Source organism: Notothenia rossii (genome assembly GCF_949606895.1).
Source record: "Notothenia rossii genome assembly, chromosome: 10".
NCBI lineage: Eukaryota > Metazoa > Chordata > Actinopteri > Perciformes > Nototheniidae > Notothenia > Notothenia rossii.
The window spans coordinates 15991533-16016409 of NC_136908.1; the positions used below are offsets into that span (position 1 = coordinate 15991533).

The 24877-nt window shown below is 39.6% G+C and overlaps 1 protein-coding gene across 6 annotated transcripts in view; it reads right to left on the bottom strand.

Annotated features, from left to right (window-relative positions):
• Positions 1-231: 231 nt before the first annotated feature.
• Positions 232-24877, bottom strand: part of csmd3b (CUB and Sushi multiple domains 3b) — a 373567-nt gene continuing 348921 nt past the window's right edge. For all 6 annotated transcript variants that reach the window (XM_079656201.1, XM_079656206.1, XM_079656205.1 and 3 more), the window contains 12 exons: positions 23235-23411; positions 20112-20285; positions 19455-19628; positions 16582-16655; positions 15451-15562; positions 15168-15347; positions 13614-13673; positions 11804-11962; positions 10079-10215; positions 9294-9381; positions 5177-5312; positions 232-4617 (listed from right to left, as the gene is read on the bottom strand). In XM_079656201.1, coding sequence (XP_079512327.1) covers positions 4458-4617; positions 5177-5312; positions 9294-9381; positions 10079-10215; positions 11804-11962; positions 13614-13673; positions 15168-15347; positions 15451-15562; positions 16582-16655; positions 19455-19628; positions 20112-20285; positions 23235-23411 — 1631 coding nt within the window. In that variant the 3' untranslated portion in view covers positions 232-4457. The remainder of the gene's footprint in view (positions 4618-5176; positions 5313-9293; positions 9382-10078; positions 10216-11803; positions 11963-13613; positions 13674-15167; positions 15348-15450; positions 15563-16581; positions 16656-19454; positions 19629-20111; positions 20286-23234; positions 23412-24877) is intronic.

Consider the following 24877-nt stretch of genomic DNA (forward strand, 5'->3'; position numbering starts at 1 on the left):
TCAATACAATCCCTGACTTTGAAAACTAGTTTTCAAGTCAAAACTTTTACATTTCACATGATGAGACTTGTTTACAACATTTAGCTTGGCATGTATGTGAGCTTGTTAAACATTCCTCATAAATGACAATATGTTCGGGTTTTCTTTGAGGGTTTTTTGCCTGTTATACATCAGTTAAAGAGGTTGAACCAGTTAAAAAAAGACAGCAAAGGAAGACACATTTTTTACAAAAGCAATTAGCCTTTTTTAATCTTACATTGCATTGAAAATGTACATAATAGATTCATACATTTTACAAATAATTTCATCATAAAAATATATTTCTGTACAAAACACTTTTTTATTCTATATTTCATCTTTTTTTTCAAATGGTGAATATTTCCAATGTCCCCAGGCAGGAACAGCTTTAAGTCTTTCAAATCACATGGGTCTTATTGCGGTCAGTTAGTAGGAAAAGCTTGTGGCAAAATAGACTGAAGCTTAGAAAAAAAAGACTTCTGATGAAAGGGGGGCGCTGGAGCAGGTGTGTGTTTGTATGAATGTGTGTGTGTGTTTGAAAGAGAGTGTGTGTGTCTAGATGACAGGGAGGGTCCCATGGTTTTTGGTAGGCACTGTGTCAGATCCATACCGAAAAAACATCAACAACAGCAACAACAGCAGCAACAATCAATCCAAACTGTAATAAGAAACAATGTCACCATAGCGATGCAGTGCGGGACAATCGCAGCAGTGACAAACATGGAAGCCGCAGCCACCGTTGCTTTTAAATCAGTAATGAGTTTAAAAGGAGTTTTCAGTCAGCTAGCTGCTTGCACTGTGCGCCTGTGGTCACGACAGCGGGGGTTCTTAAAGCAAAGGAAATGTTTTCACCTACCCTGACACCCAGACTCATTAAAAACAACTGGTGTTCATCATATGTGGGACACACACTCGCTAACTTTAAACCAGGCTCTTTAAAACAAAACAAGTATTGTTTATCCGAAATGTGCAACAAAGTTGAAAGTTCGATTGATACATGTATTCCTGTCATGTGGGGACCACTTGCCAAGTAGGGATGTAATATGGTGCATTTTCAGGCACAACTCTTACATTATGATTCTGGATGGTTTCTACACAACATGAAACCCTCAGGTTGCAACAACAACATGTGCAACTGCAGCCTCCTGCAGCAAAACACAGTGATGGAGTAGATGGTAGATGAGATCTGAAAAATAGCTACCAGTCAAGCAACACTGAGCAGAACTTTAAGGATACATTTCATGAAATACAATAAGTAGAAGCAAGGGGAAATGTTGAATATCAATGGTCGTGTTTGGATTTACTCAACTGTCGACGTGAAATTATAAGAGCTTCTGACAAAATGTTTAATGTAAATGTTTGTACTAAAACTTCAGAGTCTCTGAAATCAACTCCACGGCCTTTTTTAAATGCAATGTACACAAGCAATTATTCAATATACTGTGCACCACTTAGAAAGTGCCAAAGAGATACAAAATGAACCTTAAAATAATGTGTGCCAATTTATAATTGATTGGTTTTCAGTACAAGGGCGAATTAAATATAAGCAGAAAAAACTCAAACAGAATTCAGGTGATTTTGACATTTGAGTATTGGTTTGTGAGACAAAACACATCTTTACCACAGGGAGAAACTTTAGAACCAAGACTCAGTGATATAAAACCTGGAGGTCGTGATAATTTAAGATGATGAGGTTGTATGAACTGATAAATCAGATCATAACTTTAGTTTAGAGTTCACAAACATATCCATTGGAAAACATCCTAAAATGTATGACGAAAGAATACAAACATTAACTGACACGCACACTTTCTACGCGAGTTGGAACATCTTATGTAGACCATCATCAGTAATCTACATGTTGGGCAGTTCACCAACAATTATCACTATTAATAGTTACATAATATTCACTGTGATGGTTCTCTCACTGTTGCCTTGGGAGAAAATAAACCAGAGTCAGAGCAGGCTATGAGTTTGGCCATGTGTAATCAAACAAAAGGGATTTGCTGTGTTGACATCTCTGAACTGAGTTGTAATGTGCAAATGTAACCAGTTATAAAAACTGTGATGTTATTCCAGGAGAAGTGTGGTCTGTGTCACGATGGTGGCATTATTTTAAGGACATATATGTATTTGTAATACAGTAGCTTTAATAAAGGGGCAAAACAAGCCACAAAAGACTCCCCATCTCTTAATGGTTTAGAAATCTGCCGTCTGAGTTGAAAAGTTGATAAAACATTAACTTGAAATAAAATGATTGTTGCTGGCAAACCTTGTATCTCAACAATGACGACAACAATACCACTTACACGGCCTCAGTGGGAAATACAGTGATAGTGAGAGGAACTTCTCGTTACATAGCAAATAAAAAAAAACAATTCCATGTTACAAAGGAACCAAAATACTTTGTGTGACTTCTGTGGACAACACATCGTTGTAATATCTTTTAATCTGATATTTATTTCCTTTTTTATTTTTTTTACTTAAAAGTATCCGCTATAATCCGTCTTTTCCCCTTCAGCCCCCCCCCTTGTGGTAAATATATAGCACAAAAATATAGGTGATGAATGCTCCCGAATATATATGCAATAGATTTACAGATCAGAAGATTCTGCAGCAATAACAAAGAAAGAAGATAAGCACTCGCAGAGTGCAGAATTACAGTGGAGCTGTGTCCACATCGGAGGGATACGACCCTGTTTGTCTTTCTATAAGCCTGTCTGTCAAATTATGTCAGTCTGTGTCTCCTGTCCATCAGCCTTTCTCTGTCCAACTATAAACCTGTTAATCTGTGTCTAACCCTTAAATCTGTGTGTGGAGGAATGGACGATGGTCCGCAAGAGCCTTTAGACGCTCCTCGTCTTGAACCTGTCTATCTCCTTGTGTGTCTAACTGTTGGTCTTAATACCATCTGTCTTTCTGTCTCCACAGAGTTGTGTTAGTGTGTGTAGCTGTCATCTTTCCTGTCTGTCATCAGTTCCTCTCACCCTTCTATCTGTCCCTGCGTTAGTCCATCTCTCAGTGGGCAGACAAGTAGTGTTCCTGTGAAATGTGCTTTAGTGCGAGAGCTTTCTCTGTTTCTCAAAGTCTATTTCTTTGTTTCGTCAGAGTCCTCTGTATCCATTTAAATTCACAGGATCAGGAACGTCTCTCCTCAAGGCCATATTCTGTCTGATCTGATTCATCACGTAGAGGCGAGGCTGACCTCTCTCAGTAGTTGATTTCAGGTTAGACAAGCTCTGATTGGCTGTGTTAAGATTGTTAGATCTCATCTTTTTCTCTTGACTTCAAGTTCAGGAAGAGGTTGTCTCCGTCTCTTCGGCATCCTGTCTTGGATGTGAAGGAGCAGTTTATCCATTAGACGAGTCAGTCTCTTCTCTTCTTTTAGTGCTTGCTCTGCTTTAAATTCTGCTTTTCCCTCTGATCCCAGTTCAGTTAGGATTATAGCTCTGTCTCCAGGGCTGCCCTTATCCTTTGCCTAGGAGTTTTCAAAGCAACTTTAGCTACTGTCTGCTAGCATTAGCCATTTGAGAGTCTGCTTTCATAGAAAAAAAAGACGGGCGATACCAGCCTCTTGTTGTCATGGAGACAGGAGGTTGTCCTGTTTGGTTGCTAGTGTGGTTGGTAACATCTCAGTGTGTTGAACTGATGGTCTGCTGGTGACAGTGTCTTACTGTCAGTTATGAACCCAGATGTTTGGAAACAGTTTTCTTTGCTTCACAGTGTCATCTGGGACTTTGTGTGTGCCCTCCCTCTCACCGAGGGTCTTTCTTTTCGAAGCTCTGCGCTGAATTCAAGTCAGCGTCGGGTTACGGTGTCATGATAACCGACATCAGGTCATGGCATAATCATTACTACTGGACAGGGAGCGGGTTAAATAGGAGGTTGAAATGCAATGGCTGTGCCCGGTTGAGAATCAAATGATAAACTTCCTATGACCAGCTGAGTCTTGGATAATTGTCGGTTCAGTTTTCCGGTTGGGTTTCATCTTCCTCTTTAGCTGTGAGTTTACTCTGGTTGTGTTGTAACCCACAGGTTCAAACCCCACTGCAGTCAGCATGTCGTTGTGTCCCTGGGCAAGACACTTCAGCCCAAATTGCTCCTGTGGGGATTGTCCACAGTATTGAGTATGTATGTCGCTTTGGATAACATGTAATGTTATATGCATCCATCGAAGGCAGCAGACATTTTGTATTTGTTTAGATTTCATCTGTGGATACCGAAAGCTGTAAATAAAAAGAGCCATCGCTTAGTTTTAGTTTCATGTGGCCATTTTCCCCTCTGCTTGGGGTTTCTGAAGGTCTTTTGTAATCAATGTATAGACCGTGCAGTGTCGAGGTCTGAGTCGAAGCGTAGGACTTTTTCCCTTCCATAGCCTCGCACCCATGTGGTCCCATTAGGTATATAAGTCATGGAGTTCAAGTGAGGATAATCAATCCTCAGACCATGGTGCAGACAGTATTTAGATTGGGATCGAATCTAACAGCCTTCCCCTCCACAGCTTTGGCGTTGGTGTTGTACATCGGGTTCTCGAAGGCAGCCTGGCCGTTGTTGTTTTCGTGCACTGAGCACCCTGTGTACTGTGTTTTTGGTGTGGTTCTGTGGAAAAACATAGAAAAATATATAAATACCACCATTAAAGAGTTAAAATTAGTTCTAATTGCCTATTAATATTCACACAACAGTGGACAATAGTGAATGCAGTGTTGGGAGTAGAAGCATTAGTAAACAAGCTTTAAGAAGGATTAGAGAGAGAGCTTTTTAGGAAGCCTAGAGAGATCCCAATCAGCCCATCCAAAACTAATTCCTTCAGCAGGCTTTGCCTTCAGATATTAACAGCAGAACAGAAGTTATTTGAATCTGTTAACAATGCGAACGCCAGTCATTGTGCTTAAATCATATCTTGGAAAAATCCAATTTAACAGCTCCTAAACAGAATTCTTTTGCTGCACAGATTGCAGTAGACAATGACCCCCAACAACCGAATCATTGAGGCAGCCACTGTTTTCATGAATCAGACAGCTTCTTCAAATGTTAACAATGCCTTTCCACATTTCTGATAGACAATAAGGAAAAACAAGGGGTGAAATAACTATGCAGTGACAGAAACGTCTTAGTTTCTACTGATGAAGTTCAACAGAAATACACAAGCAGATACCTTTGTTTGTAGAGATAGAAGCCAAAGCCGGTAAATATGAGAGCAAAGAAAGGCACCAGAATAGCGATAGCCACAGAACTGCTGTTGGTACCGAGCTGAGGGGGGGGCGAGTTCTGACTCTCCGACATATTCAGACCTGAGACATACAGGGAAACACACAGTTAGATTAAAACACAATATATATATGAGAGCAATTGCTTTAAAATAATCAAAATGTGATTTGAAGTGGTGTTCCACATTTGAAATAAAGTATTCTTAGAAATTCTTTCCTGTTTTAGCTCTTATTCAAATCAATAGCCGGGTTTTTCTCTGCACACCAGATTTGAAAACCGTTAACAGATCACATAGTGAGTGTAACAGTTCTAGCTTTTTTATTTTTTTCCAGCCCTTTAATTTCTCCCCCAGTAATTACAGTGTGTCTCCTTTTGTTATTCACCTCCTCCTTTATCCTCTCCATCTCTTTTTACAACTACAAGTCCACCCAGAAACCTATGATTCACAACATAATCTGATATTTGAAACAATTTGTTCACAAGGTAACACTTATGTAATGCGGTACAGGTACAGCATGTGTTTACAGAGTATTTTACAATGGCTTTGAACGCTCCCAAGCCAATGATAATCAAGGACCTGTACTATCTGATCACTAAAAAGACAAACATAGGTCAAGTCTTTTTTAAAGCTTATATTTGATAGCTTGACTTTGTTTATAACAATTGTAATCCTCAAAACTTACGATATTAACCTCTTAAGCCCTGAGCCTGTTTTTCAGGTTTCAGGCTTGAAAATGCCACTAACACAGCAAAGACTGTATCTTCACTTCTAAAAGGGGTAAATTAATCATCTTTTCTCTCAAAGCAAGGTTACATCTGTGAGTTGGATATAGAAGTGTAAGAATCAATATAGATGTTTTTATTTTAAAGTAAATTCAGATGGAACATAGTAAAAACATGTAAATTCTAATGTCCGCCTAAAAAAAACCCATTACTTATAGTGAAGACCACCCTTGAATGATGGGTTAGCAGACTAAAAGCTTTAGGAATCCAAACTATAACATATGAAAACTACCCTGTATCAAGATTGATGCAAAACAAGTGAAATTTGACCTTTTTAGAGAGGTTTAGAAAAATAAAGTCCAGGCGGACCCACCTCTGGGTAATTTGGGAACCATCAGTTCCATTTGACCTTTTTCACTGTAAAATCATTTTATTACTTTGAATTATCACTATAAGCAGGGGTGCACATAACTTTTTTGCCCTGGTTCTCAAAGGAGCACCTGGAGATGTTGCTTGGTGCTCATCCTTAAAATTAAATAAACCGTAACTTTTGAGGGGGTCTCGACTTTATTTGCCAGACACACGGCACTGAACACACATGTAGAGGTGAACCAATAAACTACCATAGCCAATAACAAATTAATGTGACTTATTTTATTTGTGTTGTTCATTCATATCTTATTTTACCTTAACATTTATTTATTTATGCATTTTTTTTGTATCTCTCCAGTTTTAAAGGATATTTTTGGTTACTGTCCTATATCCTATCCCAATAATTATAAAGGAGTGTCTTGGAAATATGTGTTTACATAAATTGTGACCAAACCGTTTGAACTTAGACTAAAGTTAACAAAGTTAACTATCTAAACACTCAGAGTCCTTTACCTCACTGAGCTGTAGTTATCAGCCTCTCAGTCTGACTGGAGAGGACTCTCCCTCCACATTATTGTAGAAATATCTTCTTCTTATATCCGATAGCGCAGCTAGCACCAGATTCTAATAACAACAGCACCGGTACCGGTGCACCCTCCCTCTCTCGCTCACTCGCACTTTGGCTGTGAGCTGCGGGCGCCAGATAAGCCAACATCCCCCATTTTCATCACTTACATCGCAAATGAAACGTGTAACCGGGGTGAAAAGGGTGTTACATTTACTTAATTATGAATATTGTTACATCAAGGCCGAAAATTAGGATGAGCCCCAACGGTCAAAAATGTGTTTTCCCTCCCAGAACTGCCAGCGTAGCGCCGCCTCCCCAGATCTGGCGCCCTAGGCGAAAAGTTATAACGCCAGTGCTACAGGCGGCCCTGAGTTCATGTGCAACTCGCATATATATATATATATATATATATATATATATATATATATATATATATATATATATACACGAGTCTCTCTCTCTCTCTCTCTCTCTCTCTCTCTCTCTCTCTCTCTCTCTCTCTCTCTCTCTCTCTCTCTCTCTCTCTCTCTCTCTCTCTCTCTCTCTCTCTCTCTCTCTCTCTCTCTCTCTCTCTCTCTCTCTCTGCAAATGCGCCTTTTTTCAAATGACCGGGTGCTCTTTTTTTGGCGGAGGTGCGCATGCACACCTGCGCACCAGTTATGTGCAGCCCTGATTATAGGTATTCATTCCATCCAAATACAACTGTTGTGAAAAACAACAAAAAAACATACTTGTTATCCTCTTAGGCCCCACAATGCTAACAGTGAGCCTCTGGATTAGCCCCGAGCGAAAAATGCTAACCTATTACTGCACCGAAAATCACTTATAGCTCCCTTACTTATCCTAGCTGCACATCCAACACAACTTTTATGATCGTAAAGACACAGAATCTAACGGTGCCCACCTCAACACTGAAAGATACAAACTTGCGACGTTATCAACAAAAACGTACATCAAAACAAGCGGCGCTAGGTAGCCCACAATGCTAACAATGGCTTACCTTCGTCTTTGTCTGTTCTAAACTGGTCTTCAATAGCATTAAAACGATAACAACGATGATGTAGTAAATCCATAGGTTAATATCCAATGTGGCTGTGTCCACTTTGAAATGTTCTGATAATCTATAAGCAATAAAACTGCAATTCCGTTATCGGCTGTCCGCTCTGTGCTCCGTGCGCTCTGGGTCCTGCAATTCCTGCTTCCTTACGTAGTAAACAATAAGTAAAGTCTGCTGCGTAAAGTGCTTAAGCCGGCTGGCATTCTTCATACTTTACGCAGGACCATATCTCTGGAACCCATTGGTCGATTTGGGTGATTTACACCTTTTTCTTAACTATTACATCCAATAGAATCGATGGGCAGTTCCCAAATCCACGTAAACATTACCATTGCGGACGTAATAGAGAAGCAAACGAAGCACATCTGAAAGTACAAGCCTGGACGGTAAAACGTTATACCCAGTATGCCATAAATATGATGGTGGATTATTAGTAAAAATGTTTACGTGACACAAAGACATTGGATTAACCTTGAGCGGCGTTTTTATTCCGTTGAACACAACTTTTGATCACAAATCAAAAAAGGTAAGACATAATTATTGTAATATTTTTGAAACCGGATGTTGTTCTCTTTTCTGGCTGATAGCTCCCAAATTCGGGGTCGTACAGTGATGACATTACATGTGTTACATACATCTTGTTTGTGCAGTGACGATAAGTAATAAGGGCATTGCTACCGTGAGTGCTGTGCAAAAGTCCGTTAGCATTAGTTAGCATTTTTTCGCTCCATGCTAATTCAAAGGCTTGGTATTTCTCTTGTGTTTCTTTTATCTAAAAATGGTTCATATTGTCAGTTAGCTGAGTTTCTTATCGTTAAAAGGGTATGGAACATTAATAGTTTCATAAATGTTAAGAAGCCCTGAGACATAGTCTCGTAAAAAAACGGTGGGAGGGGCCCACTGGGGGGACACTCGGGCTTAAGAAGTTAATTGATTTAGTGATTATTAGTTGCATGATTACAATTTCTAACATTTGCAGGATGTCCATGGGTTGTAGGAGTGGTCAGATATTGGTAAGTGTGTTACCGTCCCTAAATCTTTAGTTTTTGGCTAGTCTGTTCTGGGATCAGTGCAGATGAGCTCAGAAAACATTAAGTGACTGCTCTCAACTGTATTTGATGAATAAGGTATTGATCTTTGGACACAGGTTAATGGAGGTAAAGGTTAATTGAGGCTGACTTGGCGTGAGTTATAAGGTCTGTGTCGCCAGCAGAGAAACTCCCTGATCACTTTCTCCATTAGTGAGGTTCTTGCAAGGAGTTCATCAAAGTTTCTACAATTACCATTTATAGACCACATTGATTTATAAGAAACACATTGATTCTGTGAAGCTCAGAGAATTACCCAGTCTTTGCAGTCCAAACTGTCCGTAGTCTTTTCCCTGAATGAAACCCTGGAATACGTAACTGGAACCATCCGGCTCTGCTGAAACCTGAGGGGAAGAGAGGAGCGACAGAAAAAACGATTACAACACAAATAGTGCTCCTCAACCTTTTTTGTGTCAAGGACACTTGAAATTGACTTTTTTGTTAAGATTATTTTCTAGGGACTTCCATCAGAAAGATTTGAGTGTTGACATGAATAAGACCAGGAATCTGTACTTTTGAACAAGAGATGAGAAAATGACCCTGAAGGAATTGAAACCTATGGTCAGCAAAGTTACTCTTGTGCCACACATAAGGCTCACTTCTATATTACACAATGGTTAAAGTAAGTAATTCCTCACTTTCTGGGGACCCCCTAAACTTCCTCAAGCACAACCGGTTCAGAACCACTGCTTTCTAGTAATATGAGGAGGAAATGTAAGTTCACGTTCACATATTTCTGAACGTTTATTCATATATGTATTCGATATATAGTTTGACAAATACCATTAACTTTGCTTGAATTGACAAGTATGAAGCACTGAAATGTCACTGAGTGGGCTGAACATGCCAAATAAAATTCAAAGCACTTCAGTTAAATGCCTTTACAAAAGGGCGTTGTTACACTCAAACGGCTTGTCTTGTGTTTTTGATTAACTACAATAAGAAGCATTTCTCATTTGACATTTTGTTTTAACCCCTCTAAATTAATCTAGCTCAACTGAATCTAATTAAGTGGATTGCTTTGTTTCCTCTGAGACTTACAAATCCATCCATGGTCCAGGAGTCGTCGATGATTTTAGCTGGAGAGACGGCTGAGTCTTTGAGCTGGTTCCCCTGGTTGGCGTGGTTCACCTGGTACATCAGCAGCAGCAGCCGGGCCTCCGCAGCCTTGTACACTCCTGCAGGGACACAAAAAACAACTGGTTTCAATACAGCACAGTTTAACAAGAATACAATGGATTACATATAGTTAGACCGCTCTGATTATGTGTATTCTTTCCCTTATTCACATAAATTGGAATAAAATCACACTGTACATTTTACATTGATATATTCAGATTAATATTTAATATTCCATCTGTCACATACTTATGTATACATAATACCTTGCTTTATATCTTGTTATTGTTAATTTGTAAATTCAACATGTATATTTTCTACTTTCTTGTTTATTTCTTCTCTTTTAATTTTTATTGTTCAATGCCACTTCTTTTTATGCTGCTGCAACACAAACATTTCCCAAATTGGGATCAATAAAGTACTATCTTATCTTATCTGATAAAAGATACATATTTTATGTAAAATCTAAATCTAAATGAAGCTGAAAATTATAATTTTGTAATTTATAATAATGATGAAATCTGGGACACAGCATACTGTTGACAGCATGTTCTGACAAAGTGTGCTTAATTAAAATAAATGGAGGCCATGTTTACCATATGCTAACTATATTAAAATATCCATTTATGAAATGTCACACTAGTTGTGCAGTATAACGTAAGTCTTATTTATCCAGTTGTATGTTCACTGCTTACAAACCCATTCATTTTTGGCCCAAAATGTAATACACTTCCACCATTACAGTCTCATGCTGGTTCAGGAGTCTGGATGGATAGTCCGCCTGAGCTTGGGAAGTAGTGAACACACAACTGGAGAAACACAACTTTTATCCTGCACACGTAGAGTGAGAGTTTGTAAACAGATGTTTTGATATCGTTTTGCTATTGTTAAATCTGGCCCCTATTTACTTCACTCGAACAAAAATGTCCTCCATTTTTGGATTCTCCATCACAATAGGGGGAAAAAAGCGTTCTTATAGAATTGAAGGTAACACAGGCGGAGTTATTGAGACACAACTGCTCATTTTAATGATGAAGTATTCCTTTAAGAAGAGAAACATTAACATTTTATGCTACGGGGGTCCTGGCCTTTTGTGCCTGTGTGAGTGCAGCTTTAGCTGTTATTGATCAACAGTAAATCTGCTCCTTCAGGCCAGAAGATGAATGTTAAAAGTGGAATAGCAGCAAGGTTTTGTGATGTGGTGTTTGTGCTCTCTGCTCACTCCAAGAAGCAATTCTTGCTTCAAGAGGATTTGTTTTTTAATAGGGTCTTAACCCCCTGCAGACACTGTTGTAGGACCCTGGGAGGTCTGTGTGTGAAAAAGTGCACGTGTCAGTTTCGGTTGGAATACAGAAACAAAATTAAATAGAAGCTTGGTAGCTCTGGGAAAGAAGAGAAAGCCAGACACAGAATAAGTGATATGAATAGTCTTATATGATGTTTAAATGGTTGAAGCTGCATTTAAACCGAAAATTACGTGTTTTTATTATTTAGTGTGTCACCAAAGGATAAATAATGATATACTGTAGCATTATCAGGACATACATTATGACTATGACGTGTCCTGTCATGTCATCTCCCGTGTGCCGTACTGAATGAACAGTGTGGAGTTAATTAGTATAATTAATTATCCACTTGCAGACATGCCTGATAGGAGCAGTTCCATGTTTCCGTTGCTAAGGGAGACGTTGACTCTCCCTGTGGTGGAGTTGAAGCTGGTGATGCTCAGAGTCATCGGCTGCTTCCGCCCACGGTAATTATAGGAGCCTTTCCATATGTAGTTAGGAGCAAAGACGTCATCTGGAACTATAGGAGGGAAGAGTATCAAACGGGACAGATTAAACCACAGGGCGTGTTGCTTTCACAAGATGGTTGCTAAATATATGTAGATAGAAATACACAGCAAGAGATATGTTAATATTTTTGGAGAACTTAGATGATTCTTCAGCCATGCCATGTTGTTCTTCAGCGATCTATCAGAACAGTGGAAAGCACTCGTGACTGGGGTGATTCAGCTGGTTATTGCTATTAATTGAGCACATTTTAGATCAGTGTTCCCTAATGTTAGCTCTCCTCTTTGTTAGTACATGTTTTAATTATGAGGTGCCAGAAGTGAGGATATTTGTGCAGCGTTTCTCGCTTGTTAACCCCTAACTGCTGAACCATAGGGTTCAACTTTCCTTTTTTAGCGCTCATTGAAATCAATAGCCAGCTGTTTCTCTCCAGATTTCAAAACCGTTAACAGATCACGTTTAACAGTTCTAGCTTTTTTATTTACTTTTGCAGCCCTTTCATTTCTCCCTCAGTAATTTCAGCGTGTCTCCTTTTGTTATTCACCTCCTCCTTTATCCTCTCCATCTCTTTTTACCACTACAAGTCCACCCAGAAACCTATGACTCACAACATAATCTGATATTTGAAACAATTTGTTCAGCACGGTAACACTTATGTAATGCGGCACAGGTACAGCATGTGTTTACAGAGTATTTTACAATGTCTTTGTACGCACCTAAGCCAATGATAATCAAGGACCTGTACTATCTGATTAATAACCAAACAGATTAGAAAATAACAGAACAGGGTAGATTACAAAAAAAACTGTATGAACACGAAAGAGAAAAAAAAAGACAAACATAGGTCATGCCTTTTTTAAAGCTTACATTTGATTGTTTGACTTTGTTTATAACAATTACAATTCTCAAAACTTAAGAAAATAATTGATTAAATGATGATTATATGCTTGAGCTGTATATTCATTAAACAAAATAAGTTAAGTCTCAGAGGGCTGAGGTATTTGATGTTATCCAATTTAGTTCAATCAAGTAAACATGTTGCAGAAAAATACATAGGACCACATTTTCCCTATTTTCTATTATTTGCTTAAGTGATTTTTGATTAGTAAATATATAAAGTTCAGGTCGCCTAAAACCCTATATCCATATATAGTACATGCAAGAATAAACAATAATGAATGCCTGGCTTAAGCTGAATCAGATGTAAAGGTTGCTTCCCTGTTTGGGTATTAAAGCCCTAGTGCATATAGCAGCTGTAGGTTACAATACAAATCAAATAGTTATTCAATTACAACAGAACAGTACAGATAACAACAGAGCAGATCTGAAATATAGAGCACTGAACAAAACAGCGATACAGAGAAAAGCAGATCATCACCATAGTTCATCCTTCTTTCTATGGGCGTTGAGGAAACATACATTATTTAGAACCATGATGGAAAGAAAGCCCTGAAGTACAATAACATCGACAAAAACTCAAAAAGAACAACAGTGTAGAACAGGGCAAAGCAAAGTTGGACAGGAGCAGAGCAGAATCTATTAAAGTATAGAAGACAAGACCAAACTAAAGCCGACCAAAATAGAAACGGATAAGAAAAGTCAAGAATAGACAAAGAATGGCGGGGGGACTATTGTGGAAAGTAAAATAAAGGGATAGAACTGACCGTTTAGTTTGGGGCTTGGAGTTCCTGTTGCTGGTTTTACAGGCTTCTTCTTCTCCCCAGCTGCACACACAGGAGAGACAGAGGCTTGAAGACAATGTCCAAATAAAACACGAGCAGAATGGTGGGACAAAGCATGTCTGACTCTTGTATAACTTACTGGTCGTTCAGAACACCACATTAGAATGCAGCGTTGCTTACTATTACTCAAACATGTTCATAATAAGTGACAAGTGTCAGGGTCTTCCAAGATAAGCCTCTTTAATGGTTCTTTATAGGCACTGCAAATACAGTTCATGACCAATAACTGTGGTGCATATTGGATCCTTTTAAGAATGGCCTTAAGACACTTTTGACTATTCAGGGCTGCACCTGCCATCACTTCAACATGCAGCCATTGTTGCCAACAAGTAAAGGCAAGCAGGAGAGAGTATTTGTCCTAGAATCTCAAATTGGATCAGAGAAAGCTCTAATTTTAAAGGCTACCACGGGTCAACAAGGTGGCAGACCTGGTGAGAGATTTCAAAGCTGAAGTTTGAATTGTTCTCTTGCACAACTTCCTCTGTTAGCATGCCTTGATAAAAAAAGACAGAAGCTCTACGAATGCCAAAAAAACCACATATTAACATAACTTTTACATCTTAGGGAATGTCCCTTTTCTCCAATAGTGTTAATGGAGGCACACTAAATGGGCCTTGTGGTGAGATTGTTTTGTCTACAGCCGTTTTCAGAGTCAGAGAGCCACTTTCAGGCTAATGGGGACGAGAAGTCCTTAAAGTGCTCAGAAGAGTGGAAATATCAACATCTGAAATTACAGCTCAGCAAACTCCATCTGCTGTTGGAGATTGTGGGATACGATTGAAAGCTTCAGAACAGCTACTAAAAACACATTATGGATAAATGGTTTTGGCAAGTATTGATGTCGTCTGAGTTCTCCCTTATGGTGGAAACCCTATGCAAGTGTATGAGGTCATAAAAGGCCATTGAGCACTTACAATAAGGCACTGTAGGACTAGAATAGAACAATAGCAGAATGCCTGCTATTGTTAACACATGCCTGTAAATGTCGGTCAGATCCCATTAACATGAAAAGTGGCCACAGACAAGATATACTACTTGGTTTTAGAGTATGTTAGCTTTTTTTAGGACTTCGTCGAATAATTTAAGTGTAGATACATGACAATACATTTTGGTAATTTGAATTAGAATACCCTAACAATAAAATCAGTCTTCCATCGCTCTACCTAATAAATGTAATTAAGGCTAATCTAATAGTGAAACACCATGGGATATTGTTTTATCTTTGAGCTAATCTCACCCTTCTCCAGATGGCCGGTTTGCCCCAGTTTGCATGCTGATAGAGTGTCCTTGAGCAAGACGCACTAAATGCCCCTACCTTAAGATTCAAGGCTTTTATTGTCATCCGTACATAGCGACAGTGTAGTTATGTGGATGAAAATCTTAGGTCCCAGGCTCCTCCAACAGTGCAACACAATAAAACAGATAAAATAGTGCAAGTAATACAATTCAAGTCATGCATTGGTTTCTATTCCTTACCTCGACATATAGGCATCTTTCCCGTCCAGGTGCCGTCGTTCTTGCAGACTCTGTGCTCAGAACCTCCTGCCAGGAAGTAGCCATGCTGACAGCTGTACACCAAGGTGTAGCCAAAACCAGACAGGTCCATCCCCACCACGTCCACATGGAGCGGGCTCTCCGGCTGTTTGCAGGCATGGGCTGTAGGGGGGGAGAGGAGATTTGTGAACTGGAGTTAAGAATCTGAAGGACAGGGGATGGATGGGCGATAGGTTGACAGGATGATAGGATGAATGTTTCCTACGTATGCACTCAGGTTGAAAACCGGTCCACATCAGATCAGGCTGGCAGGTTCTAGAGGAAGAGCCCTGAATCAAATGACCCGGCTGGCACTGGAACGACACCACGTTCCCCACCTGGAAAGAGAGGGAGAGGGGATGGTGAGGGATGACAACACAAACAGGACTAAAGTGATACAATTTAAATAATGGAATACTACAAAGGTTTGCGTTTAATCCAGTCATTACACCGGATAGGTACATTTGTAAATTACCCATCTTATGACTATATTCACATTATTAATTAGGTTGAAATGTAATTTGCTGTAATGAAATTTATATTATCATTATACTGTTATACATATGGGGATAAATAAAGTGCTCATTCAGTCCATTCCTATATTTCAGAGTTCAGCCGAAGCAAGGATGCTCTGGTTATTTTGGTGGCATTTCTTTCTTGTTTCTTGTTTCTCTCCTTGATGAGCCTCAGTGAAGGGGAAAACTTGGCTGAACTTTAGAAAGCCTTTTTTCTTTCAGAACTGTACAGTGAATCATCCCTCCCCCATCTTTTACAGTGACTTAAACGCAGTAAGGGACAGGAGGAATAATTACAGCAACCATCACTCTTTTAACATATATAAGTATAGTATTAACGTTTAAAATGAAGGGAGGAAAATATCAGCATCATGTGGCATCCTTCCTGATAGACTTCCAAGTTCAAAATGTTAGTCATGTAATCAAAAAATCTCACATTTGTGTCCACCTTCTACCCCCTCCTGTCATGAGATATTTTGCCACCTCTATCTAGCAGCGTGGTAGCTATCCCTTCATTTGCCTGGTTGTAAAAGGCCATTCCAACAATTAGTTTCATAATTGATTCATCTGCAATCTACCTTCCACATTAATCAAGTTTGACATATTTGCATATCCAAGTTAACATCTTTAAATGTCTTATTCTGTCTGAGCAACAGTTTCCAAAGATGTCCGTTTCATCTCCTGTCTGCCACTCTCCTCTTTTTTCTTTGCGATACAATAGATGCTAAGCTCCATTTCCTTATCCTAGGAGGCACGATGTCAGCTTCTATATTAGTTTAAAAGTTAACTACTTGTATGGGAAGGTAGCTGGAGTTAGTTATCTGTCAGAAGGGGTAAGTTACCTTGAAACCGAAGGTCCGGTTTAAGGATCCGTAGCGTGGCGTCCCCGGGTTATCACAGCTGGTTTTGGTCGGTTCTGAAAGGAACGGAACAGGCGTGGAAGTAATTACACACACAAAAAATCTAAAAGAAAGACAAATTAGCAGAAGCTTTATATGCCCTCCCTCTACTTCCCTCTCCTCTCTGTTGTCATGGTAACTGTAGGGTATGTACCCGGGCAGGGCAGCAGGGGGCAGTAGTGCTTTATCAGAAAACGAAGAGGGGCCAGCTCTGAGAGGGTGTGTGTGTGTGTGAGAGAAAGAGAGTGTGTGTGGGGCATGAACATCAGCATGTAAAGCACATCCTGACTCAGAGCTCGATTCAACACAGCTTCCGAAATGACAGATTCACTCCCCACTCCTCTCTCTCTTACCCCCGCCTCTCTTCCTGTACCTCTCTAACTGCCCTCTCTCCCTCCCTCTCTCTCCCCTTCTTTCTCTAACTGCTCTCTTCCTCAATCTTTTATCTTTGCATGTCACTGTATCTCTCTCTCCCCCCCTCCACTCCGCTGCCCCCCTTCTTCTTCCTTATTTAAAGAGCAGGCTGCTTGGGCTCAAAACTCATTCTGTTTCTCTCACATCACACACTAACATACAGCTGCAATCACACACTAATAAATCACCCCAGCACACACACCCAAAGCCCAACAGCGGACATTACATTCACTTCCATCACAGCAGAAAACACTGGGATGTTTGTGTGTGTGCTCGTGTTTGTTTCACAGTCTTGAGAAGAAGTCGTGGTATGCAACGGGAAGATTTCCCTGAGCATGCTGTAACTTCTTCTGCTGCAGTCGCTATAGATTAAGTCTTTACATCAGTGGAGTAACACTTCAGAGGGAGCCTTCTATTTTTAGATAGTCGATTTCACAAGGAGCATTCACCTTTATACTAGCTGTAGAGTTCTGTTAGCATGCCCCATCTAGCGCTATGAAGGAACAAAGAGTCGAGTGTCTGTTCGCATTACAAAAGCTCTCATTTATTACAATTCATCACCGTACTTGATGTTTAAGCACCTGCTCGGAGTCAGACATGTGAAGTGGTGCTCTAAACATCATGTGGCGATGAAGTGACCCAGTGGGACTATTTGTAATGTGTTCCGAATATCCATTTTTTATAATTCCTGGATAGCAGCAGCTTGTTGTATGTCACCTGTGGATGCCCTTGTTTGGACACCTTTTCACTAAATATTGCATGGTACAGAGCATACACGAGCAAAGACTGTCTCTTTGATTTCTGAAAAAGGGTTCCTATATAAGATCCATACTAAATGACTCACTGAATATTTTTGAACATTATACTGTATTCATTTTCTTTAAAATGCTGGAATTCAGTTCATAGTCTAAGTACTTTTTGTACACTAACGTCAAAGGGAAGTTTCTAGAATTCATCTTAAAACACATTGGCTTTGTGATTATCAGCTGCAAAACCTAGATTTTAAATAAGTATGTTGTAGTTATATGACATCTAAAATATATCTGATGACTCTTGGTGTACAATGAAAGTTGAAGCCTTCCCATTGAGGATGTTGGATAAACATGTTGGTGTAATGGAGTTGTGGTTGGTAGTAGGAGCTAAAGCTAATGACACAAACTTGTAATATTCACTTGAACTGTGTTTAAAAGTAGGAATAAGTGTTTGTAAAATGCAAAAAAGTAAAGGTGCCACATTTGAAATGATAGCTTTACTAACATCAGTGGAACTCTTTAAGGCTTGTCCTCCCCTGAGTCCTCCACTCATTATTATTCGGACAAGTCTGTGTAACTTTAACTTTGACAGAACAGCAGCTGCCACGCACAGCAAACCCAGGAGTAAATGGAAATGTGGGCGTCGACCATTAATTGCCATGATCATTAAGCAGTCACCAGTCCTGATCAACTGACACCAACATAAACTAAATCATTTCAAAGGTTACAAACCCACACATCTATTCCTTCAAGAAAGTAAACACATTAAAAACAAGCGAAACCGCAGAAATCAAAAGAAAATATGTACAGCGATGGCACGACAATCAAACCGGTATGTTATATTGTGTTTGGATAGGATACTTTTTACTTCCTTCTAAGAAATATCATTTTAAGATGTACTACCTCTGCATTTTAATATTAACCCAGACTTTGAAGTGGGTCAGACACCCCGGCCTGAGGATACCAGGCTGCGCTCCAGATTATGAGAGGGTGAATGATTGATGATATAGACAGGAACTATTAAAAAGTAATCAGTAATTTCTTAAATAATCTTTTGCCGGAGGTGAAGAGCCTTGGTACTGTATTTTAAACAAGTTGGAGACTTGGCCTTCACTGCATCCTAAGGGGAATTTTCTTAACTAATAAATGTATTCAGAAAAAAAGTGCTGAAGATTTGACTTTCATATTTTAATTTGGTTGAGTAAGACTTATGGGTCTAGGTTTCAAATCTCAGTATTTTCTGTAGTTCGAACTCCAAATATTGAAAAGTTTCCAAAAAATGGCATTTCATGTCTGGTCAGAGTAATGCTGTTTTTCATGATTCCCCTTTCTGATCAGTGACATTTAAATTAAATATGTTGCCAATTATATATTTTTACAAAGTTATGGTAGTGTAGCCACATGTTACAAGATCCAAAGTCATTTTAAACATCAGTACTTGCAGTTGAGTTTGAAAATGAAAAATGTGAAAAACGAGGGGAAACTCAAACTGATTTATTTTGGCCAAGTAGGGAAAGAAAGTTGATATAAGTATGATACAAACTAATACCTTATGAGCATGAGATTCTCTAGTTTAAAGGAAGGACTCCCTAAATTGTATATTCTCGGTTTTGTTTGCTCATCAAGTGAATATAATTGAATACAAATTACCGATACAGCGAGGCTGCGTGCCGCTCCAGGAACCGTCACTTTCACATTGTCTGGTTGCCGTTCCCACCAGAAGGAGAGGTGGAGAACAACTGAACAAGACTTCTGATTGATAGATGAAACTTCGTCCCTCTTTGAAGCCTCCGACTGCGGTACCTGGGTCCCCACAAAACTTAGCTGTACACACACACACACACACACACACACACACACACACACACACACACACACACACACACACACACACACACACACACACACACACACACACACACACACACACACACACACACACACACACACACACACACACACACACACACACAATCCCAATCCCATTTTACTATGTGGTGCTCACCTTGCAAATAAGCACAATGTAGCTCAAGGACAAATGTAGATTTGGTTTCCAACTGTAACTAATGAATGGGAAAGAATACTGACAGGCAGTGTGAGTGCTGACATATTTGTAGGTGTGTGTGTGTGTGTGTGTGTGTGTGTCTGTGTGTGTGTGTGTGTCTGTGTGTGTGTGTGTGTGTGTGTGTGTGTGTGTGTGTGTGTGTGTGTGTGTGTGTGTGTGTGTGTGTGTGTGTGTGTGTGTGTGTGTGTGTGTGTGTGTGTGTGTGTGTGTGTGTGTGTGTGTGTGTGTGTGTGTGTTCTTACGCAAGCACTGTGGTAGCATGCCGCTCCAGGTGCCATTGGCCACGCAGGTCAGGACGGCTGGGAACGAGAGCTCATATCCTGGAGAGCAGCTGTAGCTCACACTGCTCCCCCACTCAAAGTCAGTGCCCTGCAGTACCCCGTTACTGATGGTAGGGGGTGCCGGGCAGGTCACAGCTGCGTGAGAGGGAGGGATAGGGCGAGAGAAAGGGAGGTGTTAGGAAAGAAAATAACAAAAAAAAGGTGCCAGTTTTTAGCAGCTGCAGGTGAAAAGTGACTGTGGTGGAAATTAAGGGATAGCTTTTCAGAGAGAGACTCATTGATTGGATCACTGATTTCAACGACTGATTTGGAATTTAGTTTATAATTGAATTCAATAACAGACACAGTTTAAAGTAATCAAGGCAATTACAAGAGGTTACACGTGGCTCTTTGTTTAGATATCTTGATTTTCTTAGGAGGCCCCTCCTGGGAGGAGAGCAGAATCTGCCGTGTTTGTCTTTAAATACAAGTGTTTAGTTGGATTTGGAGCAACCATGTTATTACACACCATGTGCTAGCTGTAAACATGAGACATTTTATATACTAGAAACATCCTCTGGAAAAAGCAATTCCAAAGGTGGTTGTGTATAGTACACTCTAAAGAACAAATGTATGAACAATTTAAGACTGCCAAAAATATCTTAAGCTGAGTTAAAGCTGGGGTAGGCATCTTTGGAGAATGAGCAATTAAAAGCTACATTTTGAAAAAAAAAATCTCGGCTCCTCCCCATACCTACATCCAAGGCCAGTTACTCAAATCACATGAATGCACACTGCATGACTAATGTTGGAGGAGAAGTCCACTAGAGGGCGTTGGGTATAGGAGTGCCACTGTTAACTTTATCAAACTACCTCAATGAGAGCTTGATAGGCAGATGGAGCACTCTAAGCAAGCTTATGAGCATATGATTAATTGAAGACTCTACTTAAAGGTCCCCTATTATACTATTTTTCATCAATATATAATAGTTCTCAGATATATACAAAACATGTCTCTGAAGTGTTTGGCCTCGAAATACCAAACAGATCATTGCAGCATCCCATAAACCCCTCTGTTTCAGCCCTGTTTCAAAAGTGCTGATTCTCTGTCTGTTACTTCAGATGAAAATAAGGAGCCACTCCCCTCTGAGAGATATTTGGTTAAAAAACCCACAATGGTGCTCTAGGAGGAGATTCAGGTGATAAGGTGGGTGGGGGGTTACCTTGGTTGGTGATTGGCTAATGGTTACACAAGCCAAACAATCGTTATGACATCATAAAGTAGCCAAAATCTGATCAGCTCATTTTCAGACAGGTTTTTATATACAGGACTGTCTCAGAAAATTAGAATATTGTGATAAAGTTCTTTATTTTCTGTAATGCAATTTAAAAAAACAAAAATGTCATACATTCTGGATTCATAACAAATCAACTGAAATATTGCAAGCCTTTTATTATTTTAATATTGCTGATTATGGCATACAGCTTAAGAAAACTCAAAAATCCTATCTCAAAAAATTAGAATAGTTCCTCAGACCAAGTAAAAAAAAAAGATTTATAACAGCAAAACACAATCAAACATTTGAAAATGTCCATTAATGCACTCAGTACTTGGTTGGGAATCCTTTTGCACGGATTACTGCATCAATGCGGCGTGGCATGGAGGCAATCAGCCTGTGGCATTGCTGAGGTGTTATGGATGCCCAGGATGCTTCAATAGCGGCCTTTAGCTCATTAGCATTGTTGGGTCTGGTGTCTTTCAGCTTCTTCTTCACAATACCCCACATATTCTCTATGGGGTTCGGGTCAGGGGAATTTGCAGGCCGATCGAGGACAGTAATGCCATGGTCAGTACACCAGTTACTGGTGGTTTTGGCACTGTGGGCAGGTGCCAGATCATGCTGGAAAATGAATTCCTCATCTCCATAGAGCTTTTCAGCAGACGGAAGCATGTAGTGCTCTAAAATCTCTTGGTACACAGCTGCATTTACTCTGGGCTTGATGAAACACAGTGGACCAACACCAGCAGCTGACATGGCTCCCCAAACCATCGCTGACTGTGGGAACTTCACACTGGATTTCAAGCAACTTGGATTTTGCTCCTCTCCAGCCTTTCTCCAGACTCTGGCGCCTTGACTTCCAAATGAAATACAAAACTTGCTTTCGTCTGAAAAGAGGACTTTGGACCACTGTGCAACTGTCCAGTGCTTCTTTTCCTTAGCCCAAGTCAGACGCCTCTTCCGTTGTCTTGAGTTCAGAAGTGGCTTGACCATGGGAATACGGCTATTGTAGCCCATTTCCCGGACACGTCTGTGAACAGTGACTTTTGATACCTGGACTCCAGCTTCAGTCCACTGTCTTTGAAGCTCCCCCAAATTCTGGAAGCGACTCTTCTTCACAATGCTGTTAAGGCTGCGGTCATCTCTCTTGGTTGTGCAGCGTTTCCTGCCACATTTCCCCCTTCCAACAGACTTTTTGTGGATGTGCTTTGAAACTGCACTCTGTGAACAGCTTGCTCTTTGAGAAATTTCTTTTTGTGTCTTACCCTCCTGATGGAGGGTGTCAATGACGGTCCTCTGGACAGCAGTCAGATCAGCAGTCTTCCCCATACTTGTGATTTAGTTTACTGAACCAAGCTGAGTGTTTTTCAAGGCTCAGGAAACCCTTGCAGGTGTTTCGAGTTAATTAGACGATTCAAGTGATTCGTTGAACACCCTACTAGTATACTTTTTCATGATATTCTAATATTTAGAGATAGGATATTTGAGTTTTCTTAAGCTGTATGCCATAATCAGCAATATTAAAATAATAAAAGGCTTGCAATATTTCAGTTGATTTGTAATGAATCCAGAATGTATGACATTTTTGTTTTTTTAATTGCATTACAGAAAATAAAGAACTTTATCACAATATTCTAATTTTCTGAGACAGTCCTGTAAATGGATCAGGACAAAAAGTGAGCGAAACTTTTTTCATGAAACTTTCAGAATCTCTTTCCACAGAGGGGACGCATGTTTATGTATAAAGGACATGGATTTTGCATAATAGGTGACCTTTAAAATAAATGATCTACCCAAGCTTCAAGTGGTTTCATTAACAATTTACCTGCACACATAGGCATAATCCCACTCCAGGTCCCATTGTTGGTGCATGTCCTCAAAGGGGACCCGTCCTCCATCCTGTATCCTGGTTGGCACTGGAAGGAAATATTCTGACCAATCGTAAAGTCCTCTCCATAGCGAAGACCACTGGCAGGCACACCAGGATCCCCGCAGTTTATCACTATGGAGACGGACAAGTGGGATAGGAGAGGAAGAAATTGGATGAAGACGTAGATTGCTTAACAGTTTATGCTATGGCGATACAATTTAGTATTCACTTTGCATAAAACTCCTACATGCGTGATTGAAATAGAAGGAATGATAAAGAGGGAGAAAAAAGAAAGCCGAGGAGATGTAATTCAGTGAACAGAAAAAGGATACTGTTGACTTACAAAAGGGAAAAGGAGTCATTTGTTCAGGTTTTTGTAGTTTGCAATCGTTTTATCACTGTTTTAAAAATCTGTGTAGGCCTATAAAAGACCCTCTGATAAATACATCAGAATGTCCTAGCTTTTGATTAAGTCTTTAATTGTAAACATATTTAATCTGGTCTTAAAAAAGTGCCGGTGATCCAAGGGACGACTTCATTAGAACTGCATATTTATCTTTATTAACTATACTTAAATAGTTTACTTATTTGTGTAATGTTCTGTTTCTACAGTTACATCACACTGTAGAGGAGCTTTGAGATTCAGTTATAGGCTTTCCTTCTGGTGAATGAAACAACACAGATATGTAAAATTGCTGCAGTTGTCCTGGGACTGTTTTAAGGAGCATTAGGATTCCCTAAACTATACTTATAACGCTCCGTCCTTCACGGTCTAATAGGCACTTTAAATGCTTTTACCCACCCCAGATAATGTCATGGCTGTAAATAGATTTATTGTAATGTACTGTAAAAGGCTATATCCTTAAAGTCAGGGGATTCTTAAAAAACATAGTTTCTTGCCAGGAACCCATCGTAAAGAGATGTGGTTTCTCAGCATTTTTATCTCTCTTATCCTTACTGCTGTGTATTTCAACATTTAAATACTGTTGTTCATGTTGGGTCCAGAGCTCGGTGAAGTTTACCTTTAGACACAATGTAGAATTGTGTTTAACGAGGTATTTTGTTACCAACTAAAATTCATGTTAATCGTTATTGTTATACGCAACTTTACATTCAGATTTTGTAGTCTGTGTAACATGCAGCACTGATTAACACTTGTTCAACCATGGCCAGGTCACATTTCTTATGGCAGCTGAACGTTATATTTTATGGTTATTTACAGAGTTCAAAAAGCAAATTAGCTAAAGTAAACAACAATCAAGGTTATTCATGTAACTCTATAAAGTCTGTAGCAGGAGCATGAACATTTGAGGCTGATTTCATTACTCAGAAGCCAACCTGTCGCAGAATAATTTAAATCGGGGAATGAAATAGGGTCCCGAAAGGCTGGGGAGCAGACCTTATAATCACACATCAGGAGTTTGGTGGTGTTTATTTATTACTTGAAGGATTTAATACACTGATAATATACAGTAAGTAATACATAAAGCTGACAGTTTGCTTTTTAGCCTAAAATCACTTTGAATTTGAGTTTATTTAGAAAAAAAGATTTCGCTAAAAAATGTAATGCTGAAAACTCCATTTACTCTGAGTGTCAG